At 49.4% G+C, this 19,113-nt stretch overlaps 6 protein-coding genes across 6 annotated transcripts; 4 read left to right on the top strand and 2 right to left on the bottom strand.

Moving 5' to 3' along the window:
• Positions 1-720: 720 nt before the first annotated feature.
• BO94DRAFT_533086 (cystathionine beta-synthase CYS4) lies at positions 721-2,856 on the bottom strand. Its single transcript, XM_025611259.1, has 4 exons — positions 2,422-2,856; positions 2,319-2,353; positions 1,571-2,247; positions 721-1,521 (listed from the first exon to the last, which is right to left on the bottom strand). Exons 1-4 carry the CDS (start codon positions 2,679-2,681, stop codon positions 895-897), a joined length of 1,599 nt encoding a protein of 532 aa, XP_025470106.1. The 5' UTR covers positions 2,682-2,856; the 3' UTR covers positions 721-894.
• A 2,290-nt stretch (positions 2,857-5,146) lies between these two features.
• BO94DRAFT_554846 (hydrogen/calcium exchanger domain-containing protein) lies at positions 5,147-8,425 on the top strand (the record flags this gene model as incomplete). Its single annotated transcript, XM_025613747.1, has 7 exons — positions 5,147-5,607; positions 5,665-5,961; positions 6,028-6,308; positions 6,655-6,859; positions 6,924-7,175; positions 7,264-7,741; positions 7,790-8,425. 7 exons carry the CDS (start codon positions 5,147-5,149, stop codon positions 8,423-8,425), a joined length of 2,610 nt encoding a protein of 869 aa, XP_025470105.1.
• A 458-nt stretch (positions 8,426-8,883) lies between these two features.
• BO94DRAFT_372254 (putative cyclin-dependent protein kinase complex component) lies at positions 8,884-10,151 on the top strand. The gene is made up of 3 exons (XM_025607218.1): positions 8,884-8,924; positions 9,148-9,246; positions 9,319-10,151. Exons 2-3 carry the CDS (start codon positions 9,205-9,207, stop codon positions 9,949-9,951), a joined length of 675 nt encoding a protein of 224 aa, XP_025470104.1. The 5' UTR covers positions 8,884-8,924; positions 9,148-9,204; the 3' UTR covers positions 9,952-10,151.
• Positions 10,152-11,179: 1,028 nt separating this feature from the next.
• On the top strand, positions 11,180-12,255 carry BO94DRAFT_372185 (ankyrin repeat domain-containing protein). Its single transcript, XM_025607216.1, has one exon. It carries the CDS (start codon positions 11,288-11,290, stop codon positions 12,164-12,166), a length of 879 nt encoding a protein of 292 aa, XP_025470103.1. The 5' UTR covers positions 11,180-11,287; the 3' UTR covers positions 12,167-12,255.
• BO94DRAFT_372224 (DHHC family palmitoyltransferase) lies at positions 12,198-13,658 on the top strand. The gene is made up of 3 exons (XM_025607217.1): positions 12,198-12,560; positions 12,612-12,724; positions 12,776-13,658. Exons 1-3 carry the CDS (start codon positions 12,376-12,378, stop codon positions 13,429-13,431), a joined length of 954 nt encoding a protein of 317 aa, XP_025470102.1. The 5' UTR covers positions 12,198-12,375; the 3' UTR covers positions 13,432-13,658.
• A 3,268-nt stretch (positions 13,659-16,926) lies between these two features.
• Positions 16,927-18,776, bottom strand: BO94DRAFT_372123 (lysine N(6)-hydroxylase/L-ornithine N(5)-oxygenase family protein). The gene is made up of 2 exons (XM_025607215.1): positions 17,763-18,776; positions 16,927-17,710 (listed from the first exon to the last, which is right to left on the bottom strand). The coding sequence occupies exons 1-2, from the start codon at positions 18,626-18,628 to the stop codon at positions 17,077-17,079; spliced, it is 1,500 nt and encodes a 499-aa protein (XP_025470101.1). The 5' UTR covers positions 18,629-18,776; the 3' UTR covers positions 16,927-17,076.
• Positions 18,777-19,113: the final 337 nt, after the last annotated feature.

The following is a 19,113-nucleotide window of genomic DNA, read 5'->3' as shown; positions in this document are numbered from 1 at the left end:
CTCTACGGCGAAGAAATTAGCCGAATCGCATTGGATAGTCACTACTCTTTTGCCGTTTCCCCATGGGAGATATGATGGCGTTGCCGTTCCTCTTTTGCTGCTAGGAATTTGTCATTGTCGCACGCAAGCACGAAACCTTTGTCTATGTTGTATATGAGGAGTTTAGTAGTAACCCCTAGACTTTTTCAGTGTAGATTCTGCTTCAGAATCCACGTGTGATGTGATATGGCGGCTCTCATCACACGTCGAGCCACCACGGTATGGAAGAGTTACCAAATGCTTACCCCTTCTGATGCCTCTTTGGCCTCCCTTCTGGTTGTCATTGTAACAACAAAGCCCTAAGGCCTCATGCTATTCTCACCCTCTTGTCTCTTGTGGGTTAGTCCCGCCACCGTTCTTGAGAGACCTAATCCTGTTCCCGGTGCCACCTTCCCGTCCAACGGCAGTGTATCCCGCAAAACTCTCTATAGGTGAGTAAGCCTGACATTATGGATGTCTAATGGGTCTGTGTAGATGAAAGGAAAATTCCATCATCTTCCCTGGGTCCGCTTTTTTATTCCTCGGGATGCCGAGATCAGTTGCGGAGCAGCGTACCCGAGGTGTCACCACGGCCCTCATTTACATACGTCAGTCTTACACAGCGCAAGAGGTCCCAGCGTATGGGAATGTCTGATTTCTCATTGATCAGAAGTATCTAAAATAGTTCTGATGAAAATCCATACCGCCTAGCCATTTGCGTCATTGCCACCATAGCATACAAATCTATATTATGGATGGGGTAGTATTGAGCGTTGAGCATCCACCAAAGAGAGCAACAAAAGATTTGACGTCACTTCGAAAGAAAAAGAGCAACTAAGCGGAATAGATATATACTCTGAGCAAGCGACTCTGGTGCTAATTATCCAGGGCGCCATTCTTGTTGTTATGGAGCATCCAGGTAAGCAGGTCGACCTTCGTGGCTACCGCAACCGGCTTCATTGCTCCATGCTCATCCCGTTCAGTGACAACTGCTGCACTGTTCCATTCAAGGAATCTGTTAAGAACGCTCAAAGGCGTGTCCATAGTGATCTCCACGAATTTACGATCCCTGATATGGGGTTTCGCGTTATCGCGTCCACTCTGGTTGATCTGCGAGCTTGCAAGCCCCATGTCTCTAGGATCGGTAACAATTTCGGGTATCTTGCTGAAATCAAACATAACCTCCGCAACTGGGCTCTTCCCGGTAGCGCGTCTATGGGTCAGCCGGCTGAGAACATTGCCGAGGGTGAGCAGTCCGACGAGCTTTTTCCCAGAAGCTGCAAGTACGGGAAGTTGGTCGAATCCCCTGTCGCGCATCATCTCAATGGCGATTTCACAGGGAATGTTGGATCGAACTGTGGTGATCGGCTTCAAACGAAGGGCCTTGACTTGCGAGTCAGTAAATGCATCGCTCTGCCCCTGCGGCTGTAGCGTTGGGAAGGACGTGGGCTCAGGTGTCGACGACAGGAGCCCATTGGCAGCCAGCCAATCGTCATCAGCAAACTAGAACAAGTTAGATGGTTTATTAAAATCCGAACGAGGAACAAGTTACCTTGGTAAGGTAGCTTCTGATGCTGTCGGGCAGAACGACGACAACCACGTCATCTTTGCTGAATCGCTGGTCTTTCGCGGCCTGCGCCAGAGCGGAAATAGCACTTCCACTACTTCCACCAACAAGAAGACCTTCCTCAGCGATTAACCGCCGGGAGTACTGGAATGACTCCTTGTCGGCAGTCTTGTACCACTTGTCGACTGCCTGACGGTCCAGGACCTGGGGGATGAAATCATACCCAATACCCTCGACCTTGTAAGGTTCGTTCTCATGCTCCTCATTCAGAGCAGCAGGGAGAGCCAGAATTGATCCATGAGGATCCGCAGCAATGACTTGGATATCGGGGTTGTGTTTCTTGAGACCACGAGAGAGGCCGGTAATTGTTCCACCAGTGCCCGCACCGGCGACAATCGCATTGATCCGACCTTCCGTCTGAGCCCAAATCTCTTCCGCGGTACCGAATTCATGAGCAAGCGGGTTGTTTTCGTTGCCATACTGATCCAGGATGTGCGCGTTCGGAAGCTCCTTCTCAAGGCGCTTCGCAACCCCAATGTGGGATTCCGGGGAATCGAATGCTGCTTCGTTGGGAGTACGGATAATGGTGGCATTCAGCGCTCGCAGAACTGACACTTTCTCGGCAGACATTTTCTCAGGCAGAGTAATGATCGTCTTGTAGCCTGGAAGCTCCGACATTGAGTGTTAGCCACCGACAGTCTGGAAGCCAACCATCAACTAAACACCAACCAACCTTTAACGGCCGCAACAAGAGCCAAACCAATGCCGCTAGCGAGAAACAGAAGTGTTAGGGAATTTCCTTTATAATCTCGAGATCGCATAGCTGGACGGCCTACGTGTTACCACTGGTAGGTTCAATCAGAGTATCACCGGGCTTTATGCGCCCAGTTCGCTCCGCTTCCTCGATCATGCGCAAAGCAATCCGATCTTTCACGCTCCCGCCAGCATTAAAATATTCCAGTTTGGCATAGACGGTGGCTTCAATTCCCAAGCTACGCGGAAGCCTGTTTAACCTGACCAAGGGAGTATTGCCAATATGCTGAGTGATCGTGTCAAGGGCCACCGGAGGGACGGCCGGGGAGGTTATCGTCGACATTGTGGTTATCGGTTTGTTGAATTGGGATGTCGTTTGAATATTGAATAGTAAAAGGTATTTGAAGCACCTATCCGGCTATCTTAAGAAATGAAGATGCAAAGAAAATAGGATAAGACGGGGGAAAAAATTGGCAAGGCAAAAAAATCTCGTAACAGATTGGTATACCCCTCCCGACGGTAGCCGTTGGCCACCAACCGCATTCGCCATATTGCTTGACTTAAGGAATTCTTGCATAAGCACCACGTGATCCCGGCAGATCTGACATGTGAAGGTGGTGTTAGGTATGCATGTAGTAGTATCTAGTAATATCTACATTCTACCCATCTAGCGTCACCTCAGTCACCTCACCAAGATTTAATTAGTAGCTTCTTCCATTTCTTCCAGGACTTGGTGGAGGCAACCTAGATTAGTATGTACCTTGGTGGGTATGTACACTCTCCACCAATCAGAAGCATGGATGCATAGCTACTAGTACTACAAGTCATGGTGTACAATAGATAGGTAGTGCAAGATATAAAACTCTCCGCTGATGAAGGCATCCTCAATAAGATCGGTTCTCCAGCCAAGTGATCCACGTTTCCGGAGACTGAGAGCCCTGCATTCGGGCTACTTGGATATGGTACGCTAGCAGCATGCTGCTAGCCTTAACTCCGATTTTGCATTTAGGATGGTCTATCCTAGTAGAACCTAATTATTATTTGTTACCATCTGCTAAGAACAGTAGCACTGTAGATACTACTAGGTACTAGATACTCGAACCTCAAAAATACCCAGCTATGGGCCCGACCGTCTCATCCCCCAAACCCAAATCCATGATTCCCAGTGATTTGTTTTTCTCACACGGGCCGCGAAGCAACCTAGCCGATTCTACTTAGTCCACCGATGTTGGGATTTTTCTTTGGAATCCATCCCACCACGAATTTGCTTAATATTTACCCATTGAAAATTCGAAGATAGGATAGCCCATTTTTTTCAAATTCAAAAAGTATCTACTAGGTATCCAGTCTTGCACTGCGGAGTACCTATAGTAGGTCCTCAAACCCACCCGTATCCACCTGGAAGCGAACGAGCTGCGGGATTCGACGCGAGTCAACCGTGGCTGTGTATTCAATGTGTAAATAAACAGTCCCTCCTCTCCCCCCCTTCAGTGTTCCCAGCAGGGAAAGTAGAAGATAGATAAAACTATTATCATGTCTACCTGCCGCCAATTATTGCTAAAGGGTGCATCATACCTATCACAGCATCCCGGACAAATCCCAAGAACAGGCTCTAAGGCATCCATGATCCGTGACCTATTCCCGGGAGCATTTACAGCCAAGATGCCGGAGCGCCACCACCCCATTCAGAGGCCGATGCTCATAGGCTTGCCAAGACTTCACGGCGTGGGCATCGATGACTTGAGTCTTGACAGTCAAAAATGGCTAGGGATCAGCTGGAGGGGTCGATTCTCCTGAGATCACGGACTACCCGGATGGTTCTGAATGACATATGCCAGTGCTATAACTCTAGATCCTCCGTACCCAGCATTTCCACGCGAACCATGAGAGGGGATAGCGGCAGCGTACGAGAGACTCCAATCGGAATTAACGGTGATCATGAAGAACTAAGAGCGCCTGCCAAATGTGCCCAGGCAGATGGTTGCAGCCCCAGAAATTACCTTCAGGCTCGTGTCTGTCGCTTCTACTACAGGTTAGCATCTGCCAGCACAGACAGCTGAAACTCTGGTCTTGTTGAGATATAAATTCACTGTCATTTATCTCCCACGCATAATCTCCGGTGCCTGTACATCTTCCTTACCCTCTATCTTCTCCCCCCTCTTTGTCCTCTATCCATGGCGTTGGGCTCCAGCCAGTACTAGCTGACCATGTCTATGTTGCTCTGTATCCATTAGAGCGCACAGTCCGCCTCACCTGTATTCTTTCTCATCATTTCTCGCATCTTGTTTTGCTCTGGCCTTTAATTGAGCTTCTGGTCTCATTCCATCCAACCATCCTTTTTCCCCTTAGAGCATACTTCGGTATTTACGGTCTGCGGAAGCACTTACAGCTCGCTCCAGATTGATTATCAATTTGATCAACAACGCAGCCTCCCAAGCGATGGGTTCTAATATGGGCAGCGTCATGGAGACTTTACACTCTTCGCAGAAAGGCGATCACCGGCGAAATGACGGGTTATTGATGCCGGATCCCATTCAATCGGCTGAGAGATTGCAAATTAATACGCTATTACCGACGCACACCGAGAAAGACCAGCGACGGCAATTTGGGCTGTTTCGCATCGATACCGCTGGAGAGAGTGGGCGAACTGGAATTCATCCGGTCCACTTCCTGGGCGTTTGCTTTCGGAGCACTTGTACTCTATCCATGCTGGTAAATGCCCTCTGGCCTTTCATCCCAGCTGCGATTACCATTCATTTCGCCCGGCCTGACCTCCATGTCTGGGTATTTGCCCTCAATTATATAGCAATGGTGCCTTCGGCGAACTTACTCGGCTTTGCGGGTGGAGAGCTCGCAAAAAAGTTACCAAAAGTACTTGGTGTCCTGCTCGAGACAACCCTTAGTTCGGTTGTGGAGATTGTCCTCTTCATGGTCCTGATTCACAACGATAAAGGCGGTAATCTGATTCCGGTTATCCAGGCCGCCATCCTAGGCTCAATCTTGGCGAATCTCTTATTGTGCTTGGGCCTATGCTTCTTCTGCGGAGGCATTGGGCGTGCAGATCAGTCGTTCCATGAGGCCGTCAGCGAAGTAGGCTCAGGGCTCTTACTAGTCGCAGGATTTGGTCTCCTAATACCGAGTGCATTCTATTCAACACTGAAAAGCAATGCATCGCATACGCATGTACAAATGTCGACGGAAGAGTTGAATCAGTCTACCCTGATCATCAGTAGGGCCACGGCCATCATCCTGCTAGTCGCTTTTTTGATGTAGGTTTTCACTTCCTGCGGCAATATATCGACCTGGATACTTACCACATGCCCCAGGTATCTATTTTACAACCTTCATAGTCATCACAGTATCTTTGACGAAGTGCTTGAGTTTGATGAACATCAGGATGAAGATCGCGAAAAGGAGATGAAGCGGGCTAAGCTTACGCTCATTGAATGCTTCATTGCCATTGGAATCTCGCTCGCTTGTGTTTGCATGTCGGCTGTCTTTCTGGTGGAAGAAATAGAGCATATTGTGAACGAAAAAGGTGTATCGGACAACTTCATGGGCCTAATTTTAGTGCCCTTGGTAGAAAAGGCAGCAGAGCACTTGACCGCTATCGATGAAGCTTGGTAAGTGCACCCCTTAGGGCCTTCTCGAGCCTGTTCGCAAGACGCGCCTTTACTGACCTTACGCAGGGACAACCAAATCAACTTTGCACTCTTCCACTGTCTTGGTCCGTCGATCCAGACTGCGCTGTTAAATGCACCGCTGGCAGTTCTTGTGGGCTGGGGCATTGGCAAGGATATGGGTCTCAACTTTGAGATATTTATGATCGTTCTGGTCGTTTTATCCATCTTAGTTGTTGGGAACTTCCTTCGCGATGGCAAATCCAACTATTTAGAAGGAGGCCTATGCGTTCTAGTCTATGTTATTATCGCTGTTAGTACATGGTACTATCCACAGATTGTACCGGAAGGTGAGAGCCAAACATGACAGGCTCACTTCAGTTGCCAGGTTCATATATTTGCCGGCGTATCATGAAAAGGTAGCATTTTATACTCAGATATTCAGGGTTATGATCTAGTACGAGCGTTCTGCTCATTTAGTCTCATTGGCAATTATCGGTAAAAGTTATGACTTCCATCACCTCTTGCCAAACCGCTTTTTTTTACTATATATTAGCGTAACCACTGCTATGCTATTACTGGGTTGGATGTTGAAGTGCTTTCTCCAGTGGGGTTGTCCTGAGGCATCGAGGAAGTTGCCGAGGATAAGCAGCAGCAAACTGTAGATCCCGACTCCGCTCCGGGAGGCAGAGACAGAACAATCACCGCGACCCAACCGAAACAACCGTTCAATGGACCCATCATCCACCGTTATCTGTACACTCAAAGATTACGAAATCCCGTTCAGGCGAGACGAGATCCAGTCAGCCCTTAGCAATGAGGCGGATGGTCCCAAGGCTGCGAAATGGCTGACAGAGCATCTCACTACCGACACTCTGCTGTCGCAGGAAGAGCTGATATTGTATTCCTAGCCCATATCGAGAGTAACTCGGTCCTCATCGCTGATTACTCTATCTTTTTATTAGGTATTCGAGGCTCGAAAGCTCCGGCGCCTTGCAGGGCGTTCTCGCCAATACAGATACGAATACAAGTCGTCCGCTTCTAGATGACGACCTTCGACGTGCGATTGATACACTAGATGCTTCTACGGCTGCAATACAGAACCAAACCAACATACTAATGGCACAATACGAGAGCCTGAATAGATGTGATCAGTCGGATGAGGACCTGGGACTTAGACAAGACAGGGATATAGCACGATTGCAAAAGAAGCATAAGTCAGGGAGGCTGAATCTAGCTGCTGCGGTAGTGCTTCCTCATCCTGGTTCAATTACGGAGCTTTGCTGAGTATATTATGCAGTCTAGTGATCTAGCTCATGCGTTGGAATCGGAAATGAGGAGTGTATCGGAGCAAGCCACAGCAGAGGCCAAAAGAATACTCTCCTCTCTGACAGCTCGATTCAAGGAGGATGATAAGTTGATCGCGGGCTTAGAGAGGCTCGCATCGGGAATTGAGATCACTGAACAAGACGAAACTACTGCGAAGCAAGCTTCGGAACGAAGCGCTGCTCTTGCCCGATATGTTGCCGATGAAATACAGTGTCGACTTGATCGATTATATCTGGAATCTTTACAAGCAGGCTCAATGGAAACGCAGGCCGAGGCAGTACCGGTCGAGGATGAAGCTCTGGTGGCGTTGGGGAAGGAGCTTGAATCTCTATACCCTGAAATCGACATACTGGCGGAAGTGTCTTCAAGACAGAAGTTCGCTGAACCAATGATAGGCGAGCTACGCGATCACCACGGCAAATTGCGTATGGATTCCCACAAAAAATTGGACTACGTAAGTGAATATCTGCCTTCCATGGATTCGTTTACTGACGCGCACTAGGTTGTGGATATTGTCACAAAGATGACCTTGTCTACGGAAGATCTGATCAGGTCCCTGCAGGATCGCGAGTCTTTCTGTGGAACACTTGAGGCTATCGCTGCCGCGCATCGATCAGAAGTTGGCGATTATCTCTTGGGCCAGTCTGATCCAAGACGAGAGACCTTAAGACGTGTCTCCGCACAGCCAATTCCAAATTCTACCTCGGCCCAAAAGCGCAATACCGCACCCCGTGATCCTCACTTACTGGCGACGGTATTGCGCCGAGTAGGATTATCTCTAGAATCTATGCTCCATGCAGATGATGTCAACGAAGGTTGGAAAACTTTGCAAGGGAAGCGGCAGCAGTTGATTGAAAGCCTGCACGATCATGGCGTCGCTGCAGATTCACCGCTAATGGCTGATCTGCTTCCGACATATCAGGCAATCCGACTTCTTTCCACTTGCTTGCACTCCGATTCGGAATTCAAGATCTCACTTTTGGGCCTGGATCACCAAAGAAAGCTATCGAATCTCGAGGACGACTTGAACCGTATGCAAAGAGGCTTGACAGGACTCGACCTGAGCGTGCTTCACAGGCGAGATAGAGGCCAAAACAAGTTCGTAGAAAGATGGGGCTCAGAGGCGCTGGGCCACTGACTTACACCTGCTATGCGTGAATTTTAGGACGAAGTATATGCATGTTTGCGTCGGAGAGATTGACAGGCACCAGAACACCAGGAAGCTCCATGTTTGATAATGTCTTATACAATCCCAATAATTTGCCAAAACATGTGGACTGCTAGCATTTACTCAATGCACTCTATGTGTTTAGACTCGTACTTCTGAACGAAGCAGGCGTTCCGTACCCCTAATCTAGTGGGACGATGGTATGTTTTGGGCAGATAATAATAGATCAGGTACTAGGTACTACGGGGGACGGACTGGGCATGGCCGGGTGCACTAATATCCGGCCAACTCCATTCATCACCTTCACTTTCCAATTACCAATTGCTTGACCTTTGCCAATGTATGTGTACGTTGGAGATTCCTTCCACCTCATTCATGGACCGTCATCTGGAGGCCTTGTCTTTCTTGGTGCTCGACCAAGTCTTCCCCTGCCACTACTGACCGGGCAGTGAGTCGATCTCCACCACAGGTAATGTGAGCCACTGATAGATTGCACATATGGTTTCTGACTAGCAGGCCAAATTAAGCATCCCCACGCTTAATCTGCCAGGCCTTTCTTTCCTCGTCCCTTTAGCGCTTGACTACGCATCTGGTTCGACTGGTATCTGGTGCGGTCTTATTAATATTAATTACATGCTGGGCTCCGTCCCGACCATGCGACACCTACCTGGGAAGTTAATAATTGCCTGTAGGTCCAGGGCTGTCATCCACATTCTCGTCCTCAATCTTCCGACTTTCAGGGTATCGCAATGAATGGACAGAGCCCATCGATAATTGCGAGGCTCGCGGAGGTCTCTGATCCAAGCTGCTCACCGAAAGACGAACCAGACCTGAGGTCCAATTGCATAACTGATGTCTTTCAGATTCCGCCAACTTCTGCGCTGGAACTACTATGTGTTGGCATTGGAACGCTTTTGAAATCGACCGCAGAAGAGATGAGCCACCCTCAGGTAGCAGCCGTTCCTATTCCCGGGCCCCGAACCCAAGGTGATAGTACATCCAGCGGGGAATCTACACCGATAAGGGTCACTGGTCTACATTGTCCCTCGACAAGCTATGATGAAGTAGGCCGCCACCTGAAACAACAGAGTGTACTCTCTAAGAGGTTTCTTTCAAGACGCGAGCCTCCGATCACACTTGAAGAATATCTGCTGCGTTTGCATCAGTTCTGCCCGATGTCTACAGGAGTCTACCTTGCAACAAGCATGTACATCATGAGGATAGCGACTGTCGAACGGGTGATAGTGGTTAGCCGAAGAAACATGCATCGTTTGGTGCTTGCTGGGCTCCGCGTGGCAATGAAAACATTGGAGGATCTCAGCTATTCCCATAGCCGGGTTGCCAAGGTTGGCGGTGTGACTGAGCAAGAACTGTCGAAGCTCGAGATCAGTTTTTGTTTCCTGGCGGATTTCGAATTACGAGTCGATGCGAAGATGTTAGCCGACCAAGTAAGACTACTCCAAGGAATAAATCCTTGTGAGAAAACCCCTCGTTGAAGCCTTTACGTGAATTACCATGTCAGGCCGATCTCGATAATCTGACTCTACATTTGGCGGCTGAATTTGAGAGGCCTGCGCTCGACTTGGAATGGCCTTGTAGCTCTTGAATAGCAAGATGGTCGAGCCTATTGGGCAGATTGCGGGACACAAGGTTGGATCGAGGCTGTTCAACTTGGGTGTCACCTTTTCCCCAATGCTATTTTGTCACAAGAACACCGGGAATGTTTCGTGCATCCGGTTTTGGCGAGCACTCGTGTGCACGCATCACAATGCGGCTGCCTAACCGCCCCATTAGTTAAGTACTAGTAGTTATTTAGGTACTACCTACGTAGTACTACAGGTTCGCTGAGTAATCCCTGTCTGGGTGCGGCTCACGAATGAGCGAACGGATGCATTTCTACGGAGTAGATACTGGCAGGGCCATTCTGGAGCGTGTTCTTTCCCCTCCCCTCTCCCCCCTGCCCAAAAAGAAAAAATTCAGACTGTAATATGTAAAGGCGACAGCACTGTCGAGCGGACCAGTGGTGAATGAACCACGTCGCAAATGTCGGAGACGAGGGGACGGACGATCAGCCTTCGGGAAGAGGCTCATGCCCGTCCTAGTAGTGCCCCATCCCCGGGGCTGGTGTCCGCTGCGCCATAGTTACTAGTTACTACTGCGCTCAACTGCTCTTCCGCCCCCATCTCAATTTGGTCATTTTTCTCTTTAGCACAGCCTTGAGGCCCATCGTTGCCTTTCTGAACAGGACAGTCCGGGCTTCAAGATATCCTACCCACTTCGCAATGCTTTTTTAGATCGGGCTCGGAAAGAATACTTAGCTGACTCGTCACCCCCGAACGGTTCGACCACGTACTTTTCGCGACGACTTACTTCTCCCCCCTTGGTCCAGGAACACGCCGACCCTAGACTGAAATGTCTTCTGGGACTCCTTCAACCGGTCTGCAGAGCAGTAGCAGCTCCGCTGGCCTGGGGCCAAGTCCGCCCTCCGTGCCCAGCGGCAAAGGCACCACCACTCCACCGAAACTGACCCAGCAAGATGCTACCGTTGAACTGAAGAACATGAAACCGGAACGCGGTGGCGTCAAGGGCTCAATTCCCATCGGGGAGGATATTATGCAGATTGCCCGTATAGGAGAGATTGCGGTTATGCAAAAAATGTTCGAAGAGAAGAAGTTCCACGCCAATCATAAGGACGAAGAAGGGATTACCCCATTACATGTGCGTACCAACGAGATCTCGTCTTGCATGCTCACTGGAGGCCACTTTCACGGACTATAAACTGATGATGTTGCTCTCTCCATCTAGTGGGCTGCGATTAACAATCAGTATGCCATGTGCAAGTTCCTGCTCGACTCGGGTGCCGATGTCAATGCAAAAGGAGGAGAGTCCGTGGCTACGCCCGCAATGTGGGCAGCCCAACGCTGCCACTATTATATCGTACACCTGTTGCTTCAGCACGGTGCGGACCCTCTGCTTACCGACATCCAAGGCTACAATATCCTACATCTGGCTACCATCGATGGAAATGCCTTTCTGCTTGTGCTCCTTCTGCATCAAGAGATTTCGGTGGACGTCGCAGATCAACAGGGCCATACAGGTTTGATGTGGGCGGCGTATAAGGGATTCCCTGCATGTGTGGATCTGTTTTTGCGCTGGGGTGCTAATGCCAATGCTGTTGATGACAGCGGCCTGACCCCCCTACACTGGGCCTTGGTGAAGGGATCATTGCCCTGTGTTCAGAAACTCATAGAGTATGGCGCCGATCGGTTCGCAAAAACCATAGACGGCAAAACTCCAGCGACCGTAGCGGGTGAAATGAATACGACACGGGTGTGGTATCGTGCTCTGGACGAATGTGGCTATGACTTTGATGGGAACACCAAGGTTCTTCCCTTGGGATTGACGCCGTGGGTGCTGAGCAAAAATGCCATGTCCAAGTTCTTCTTCTTGTGGCCCTTTTTGATGATCTTCATCGCTCTGTGGATTCTCAGCAACTTGGTTGTTTTCGTTGCCGTCCCGATCACGATTGCGACGACCTATGGACTGCAGTGGCTGGCCCAGAAGGTCGCTAGCCAAAGCATTTCTGAGTACAGAATACTTCAAAAGACGGTACGTCAACAATTCCCCTTCTGTTCTCTGTTCATCACTAATCCGCAACTCAGCCGTACCTATCAGGCGTCTTTGCAGGATCTCTATTTTGGGTCGGAGTGAGATATGCCTTCTACGTGCTACCAGGTAAGACATTTTTTCCCTTGTTCCGGTGCGTGGGTTGGAATCCGGCCCTTATAAATGAATATGGTCGACCACCGGTTGGTACCACTACTGACATACTTCACTAAGCGACATTTACTTCATCTCCAATCTTGAATATCTGTTTCGCTCTCTTCTTCTCATCGACAACCTACTTCTATTTCACTGCAATGGTTGAAGACCCCGGCTTTGTCCCAAAAGTTGGTAGCAGGAATCAGCAACGAGCAGTCATTGCAGAGCTCTTTGAGCAGTGGAAGTTCGACGAAGAGAACTTTTGCGTTTCCTGCATGGTCAGGAAGCCCTTGCGAAGCAAGCATTGTAAACGCTGTGGGCGCTGTGTTGCAAAGCATGACCAGTATGGCCTCGACTGACAAAGATCAAAAGTTCTAACTGACCTTTCATACAGCCATTGTCCTTGGATCGATAACTGCGTAGGATCCAACAACTTGCGTCATTTTGTGTTATATATCACCTGCCTGGAAGCGGGCATTATTCTTTTTGTGCAGCTGACATTCTCATGTAAGTATCAGGCCTATTCTCACCCGGGTGGAGGACTAACGAAATCCCTAGACATCACTGTCTTGCCAGCACCTGTTAATCCGACTTGTAATGTTATTAACGAGACGCTATGTGATTTTGTGCTTCGCGATACATTTACCCTCGTCCTTGACGTGTGGGTCATCATTCAGCTGGTCTGGGTAACTATGCTATGTGCTGTGCAGCTTGTCCAAATTTCGCGGAATCAGACGACTTATGAAAACATGCGGGGGCATTCGATTGATCGAAGCTATCCCAGCTCTCGTGCCTTTGCTTCGGCTTTGGCTGCTGGCACGACCTCCTTCGAGGGTGCTGGTCTATCCTCTGCTGGCCAGGGCCCGAATCCAGCTCTTGCGCATGGTGCTGCGCACCGACACCAGAGGGGCGGCTGTCTGCAACAGTGGACTTCTCTTCTCGGTATTGACACATTCTTTGCCACTGCACGAGACGGACTGCGAGATGGTCCACGTGCTACCCGAGCGAAGAATCCCTTTTCGCGAGGTGTTGTCACCAACTGCCGGGACTTCTGGTGCGACCCAGCTCCTTATTTTGGGCAGCGTGAGGCGGGGTCTGGCATGCTCGGTGGTGAAGTGGTCAACTATAACCAGATGTACGAAATGCCGTCACATATGCACAGTGGCGGAAGATATCGAAGCTTGGCCGGCGACGATCCGGAGCAGAATGCTTAAAGATGCCTTCCCCTAGCGGTTAGCAAGGCATTTGCCATGTTCCCAAAACGACCATTTCCCCTGTGAAGATGTTTTTAACTTCGATATGCGATCTCATGAATGTCGGATGAACTTTTTGTTGCGATGATATGTATGGCTGGATCAGATGGCCACGGATGGTGTCTTCTGCTCATTCCCTCACATTATCTTCGTGTATTATCTTTTGCATATAAAGATTATGGTATATTAGTAGATATTGTTACTTTAGATCAACGAACCTGAAAGTAATATAGACCTTCAGCTTGGCAGACACGCCGCGTGACATTAATGATTGATTGAGAAATGAGGATGGCACTGCCTTGCTACAATAGCAGTCGCCGGTAGCAGTAGTTTCAAAGGCTCAATGTATCCAATGAATGTGCGAAGTAGAGCATGAAGTCGATATGATGAGCGGCAATACTATCAATTGCGTTGTTAAGAATAAGAGTGAAATAAAGAGTCCCCAAAAAAGGGTAACAAATATACCCCTCCTGCGAAGTGTTCGACCACAGCACTGATTGTATTGACGAAGAAGTTACCGGCCATGGAGAAATAAATGGTAGTCAATAATGGAGAAAAGAGCAAGCAAGAAAGAGTGAGAGTGATGTGGAGGCATGTTTGTTGTCCGTAAGACTTGTATATACATTGTTCATACACAGCATACATACATACATACCGTAACAAAACATACTACACCGAACCAAGCTTTCTCGAAGCCGATGTCGCAAGAAATACGAAACCGTTGCTACAAATATATGTGGTTCAGCAATCCAGCACCGAGCACCTCTCTATTTCATTCTGGTCTTGAATTTAGCCCAAAGTCAAAATGTCACGCTAAGATCTTATCTCGGCAGACATGGTGATACATTTCATCATGCTTTTTCTTCCCCCTTCTCTCCTTGGGGTAGTGAATGCGAGGCTCCTCCATTTACCTCAGCTGATTTCCCATACGTAGATTTACAAGGGATCTGTGCTTGTTATGGATTAAACCTGCCTATATCCTATGTACTATGTACTTCGAGCATCGCGATCCCCTGAAAGGCAAAAGCAGCCCGGCATTTAGGCTCTCGTAAAACAAAGCCTGTTCTGTGGGTGGATCTCAACCCCCGGTGCTTGGTTCCTGGTGTTTCATTGGATAGGTGTTGGCTCATGGGCGGGTACCAGTGGCATCCTCTTTCCTTTGTGACTGCTTCAGTTGGAGGTCGGTACTTACGAGGCACCCTTCATTAATATAGACCCGGGGCATGAATGTCATTTACTGACCAACTGACCGTTTCGCTAATTTGGGGTGGATTTTTCATCTGATAATGATAGGGATCGTGATGGTTACTGATTGATTAGGGCAAGTCCGGGAGATGCTACCTACTACCTACTAGTACTATGCTTTTATGCAAACGATGTAGTATTTCAGTAGGGGTATACTAGTTCCAAGCAGGTCCATTCATAGACAACTAGGTTAGTCCGAATTTACATTTTCTGTAGGGCTACCTGAAATCTCATGACTTATAGACAGACTGTGATACTTGCAGGTCGTTCATTTAGAAGTAATTAGATATCTACACAAGGTCCCTGAACATCAGTGCCTGACATAGGTATGGTAGACTCTACGAAGTGAACATCTCTGTGCCAGGACCCGGGCTTAGAATACTACGGAGTTCAGAGTTGATTACCCGTGAACCGGGGTTGTCACAAGCGCACAGTACCTACCTACCTACTTGAACCTGCAAGATGCGTGGGGACTGGGGAGAGATTCGGAGTCTGCAGGGGCGGAAAGAACCCCCAAAGGAACCAATAAGCCGACATCCCCGTTAGCCGGGTGCCTACTACTTAGTACAGAATGCGGCCGAGTTTCTATGATTGGACGGGATTTAAATAATAATGATAATAATAATGCCGGTGAACATATCACTGGCCCGGACTACTATGGGATCAGCGAGGGCAACTGGCCTACTGTCGTGTTTAGTAAGGGGTCGGCCGACTGTTCCAGACGTCCCAGTCTCAGGTCGCATCCATCCGCATGTACTCCATAGGGACTAGTCACATCGAGGTGCTTGAGAGCATCCGGAGTACTTATTCTGCATATTTTGAATTTCTTAGTGAATTTGTATAGCAGAAGAAAATGATCGACTATACGTGGATCATCAGCAGATCGTCCTCGAATCGTGTGGGAATGGCGACACAATCGAATTCTAAGATGAAGCTTAGAGAAGCGACTCAGGGATTTCTCCAGTTACCCTCAGGTGGAAATGAAGGTGGCTAGATACTACGGAGTAGTTGGGTTATTATTACGGCAGCAAGTCCCCATGGTCTGATCACTGCACGAAGTGCTCCCTATCTAGCCGGACCGGTAACAGGGTTTTTCACTTTCTGGTAGTATTTCCCTCATCTAGGGGCTTGGTATTGTGGGAACGGAGGGACGAGGCGGGGCTGCTCAGAATTATCAATCACTGATCGGGCTGTTACCTACCCGTTGCCCGGGACTTCTCGTTGGATGTGTTTCGGAGACTCAATCTCTCATGCTGCATATATGGGTTAACTCCGAAAACCCCCCCTTCCCCTTGGGAAACCGAGACAGAGGTGGTGGGTTGCAGGTGTGGTAGCCTGGTAGGAGAGCAGAAGCTAAAAAAAAAAAAGGAACTAAGAGAGTAGCCCGTGTACCGAAGCGAGCGCGTGTGGGAGAGACCAACAAAGATCAACCTGCATCGTGCTTCATCGTAATCAATCAGTGGGTGGGTCTCTCCTTCACCGAGGGCGTTCCCTGGCAGCGAATGGGCATGAAGAATGGGAAACGCAACGGAAAAAGAGCGAGCCTGGCTCGGCGATGGGCGCAGCTGCGGTTGTGGGATGGCGCCATCAGATAACGAGCGAAAATTTTTATCTGATTAGATTATTAGGATCCCTCCCCGACACTCAACCTTGGTTGAGCTCCAGTTAGTGAAGCCCACCCGCATCCTGTCGGCGCCCAGTCAATTGGTGACAATTGGATGCCATGGATCCTCCTTTGAGAGTGTCCTCTCTTTTTTTTTCTCTCTGAGGCAGAGGCTCCATATCCATTCATTGCGTATTCCTGGCGGCGTTGAATTCGATCAGAGCCAATTAGCCTGTTCGCTTGACGTCAGCGGGTCCGTGCTGGGTCAGGCCGTTTGTGCGACCAGCCCACTTGTTTTTCCTTCCCCTCTCTCTTCTTGCTGTCGGCTACTGGCGCATGTCAGGGGGGCGGATAAAGTTTAATGAGAATGAACAAGCATGGCAATCACAGTCTACGCCATTAACATGACTCCCCAACACAATCAGGGGTGAAAAATACTCATCAGGCATTTCCTGCATTCCAATCTCTATTCTTTATACAATTCCAATTGGCTATATGACTCGATGCTTGGGGAATAAGGAAATATGATGATGGGTAGTAGTAGCAAAGTATAGGTAATGAGACAAAAAGATGAGCACAGATACAATAAGTAGATGATCGCCAAGGACCAACACTGTCCCTACCATTTTGTTTGAGGACATCCTCGTTTCCCATCCATCCTTGTTCTCAGAAAAAGAAAAAGAAAGAAAGATCCGCCTCAGCATCGATCAACACGCGCCTGAGAAGCGGACCCCCGAGTCTCTGATCCAGCGAAATATCTACAGCATAGCACGCAACTTCGTGGCCGGCACCGTTGCACCCGCGAGCTGCTCGCCAAAGATCGACTCCACCATCTCTCCACCTCGTGCTGCTAGCACCGACAGAAGACTGTCACTCAGACCATGTGTCTTCTCATTGCAGCCCTGGAGCCAGATCCCAGCATGCGCACTGACTTTGCTAGCATCCATCTCGACTCGGTAATCCCGACTCGGCGTCCACTCCTCCTGGCCCGCCGGTCGCAGGTACTGCACGTTGCTCAAGAGCTGCTCGTGTGCGTTGCGGAAGTAGCCCGTCGCCACCATGAGCGCATCTACCTCCAATGTCTCCTTGCCATCGCCAACAAGGCTATCCGCCCCATCCTTGGCGGACCTCACGTGAATCCGCATCCGACTCTGGGGTCCATGATGTTCGACTCGCGTGATCTTGCGTCCGGGGAGGATGCGATGCTGCCATTGCCGCTCATCGGGGTTCTTAACTCTCTGAACATACATATCGTGGAAGATCTCCTCGATCAGCTCAAGGCGGACCACACTGTAGTTGGTGGCCTTGTCGGCCTTGAGGGAACGCTGGCGCTCTGAGGAGGAGAGGTTGTAAAACTTGTCGATGCGCTCGGGGTTGAAGACCTCATTGACACTATGTATCTGGTTAGCTGTGAAAGAACGGGAGCAAGAGGAGCTGTACTCACAATGGCGAGTCGTCACTAGGCCGCATGGCCGTGTCTCTCATAATCAGTGTTGTCTTCGAGTTAGGATATCGCTTCTGCAGGTCATGGAAGATCTCTGCCGCACTTTGGCCACTTCCAAGGACAGCAATGTTGTAGGGGTCGCTCGGGTTTTGGAGCAGGTTGGGCAGGTTGGTGCAATACTTCGACGAGTGCATGATCCTAGCGTCCTGGGGTAGACCTGGGGGCATTTTGGCTGCGCCCCCAAGAGCGACCACAACCTTACGCGCTCTTCTTGCGGAGATTTCTCCCGTCTCAACGTTCCGGGAGCGAACACTGAAGAAGTCGACCACCGAGCTGGTAGGATCGGTCTTTCCGGGGATCACATCGATCACTTCCTCCCCATAGGACACGACATCTGAAAATTGTTGCGCACACCACCGCATATAGTCTTCAAACTCCAAGCGGGCTGGGGTGAATGTACCCAGGTTTGTGAAATGGATGAGACGACCCTTCTGATGCAGGTAGTTGAGGAAGGTGAAGCTGCTGCGGGGATCACGGAGAGTCGCCAGGTCTTTGATGAAAGAGATCTGCATCCTCGATCCTGGCACCAGCATACCCGAATGCCAGGCGAACTGCTTCTGGCGCTCGAGGAAACAGACTTTGGGCTGCGAGCCAAACCCAAGGGCCGACTTGTTCAGGCAGGGGTCCAAAGCATCGTGCAACGCAATTGCAATGGCCAGAGAGGCAGGTCCAAATCCAACACAGAGAAGATCGTGAAGCTCATCTTTGGGTGTAGACTTTAGCCGAGAAGGCTCCCGCTGTTGCTTGAGAGGCATGTTGCGATGGCCGTGGAAGCTCACTTCTGGCTTCCGTACCGCAGGTTCCATTGATGTAAGCTAATGGATGAATATGGGGAAGATGCAGGGGAGTGTAATTGAAAGGAGAGACAGAAGTGCCGCGCTCAAAGGTCGGAGAGCAGGGTAGGCGGGACGGAAGACGCAATAATGATGGGATTCTGAACGAAGGTGGGAGAGAACCGCGGCAAGTTGGTGGGAGCGATGGTCGTAGTTATATGCCCCGGTGGATAACCCGATGGGGGGGCAGTAGCTTCGAACTTAGTAGACACTGGAGTCAAAGGCGTTAAAAATCGAAATAACTAGAATTCCAAAAAGAGTTATTTTTTTTTAAAAAAAAAGAAAAAAATCATGAATAAATATAATCCTAAAAAGAAAAAAAAGGCTCGGCGTTGATACCCTTTTTTTTTTCTTTTTTTCACTCTCTCTTTTTTTTCCTGAAGCAGCGGATCCCGTTAGAGACGGTTTTTTACCCAGGCCACCGAGCAAAGCAGCCGGCCGTGGTTCTTCTGACAGCG

Source organism: Aspergillus sclerotioniger (assembly GCF_003184525.1).
Source record: "Aspergillus sclerotioniger CBS 115572 chromosome Unknown BO94scaffold_7, whole genome shotgun sequence".
In the NCBI taxonomy this organism is placed as follows: Eukaryota; Fungi; Ascomycota; class Eurotiomycetes; order Eurotiales; family Aspergillaceae; genus Aspergillus; species Aspergillus sclerotioniger.
Note: the sequence above shows the minus strand (reverse complement) of the source record. Positions and strands in the feature narration are given on the sequence as shown.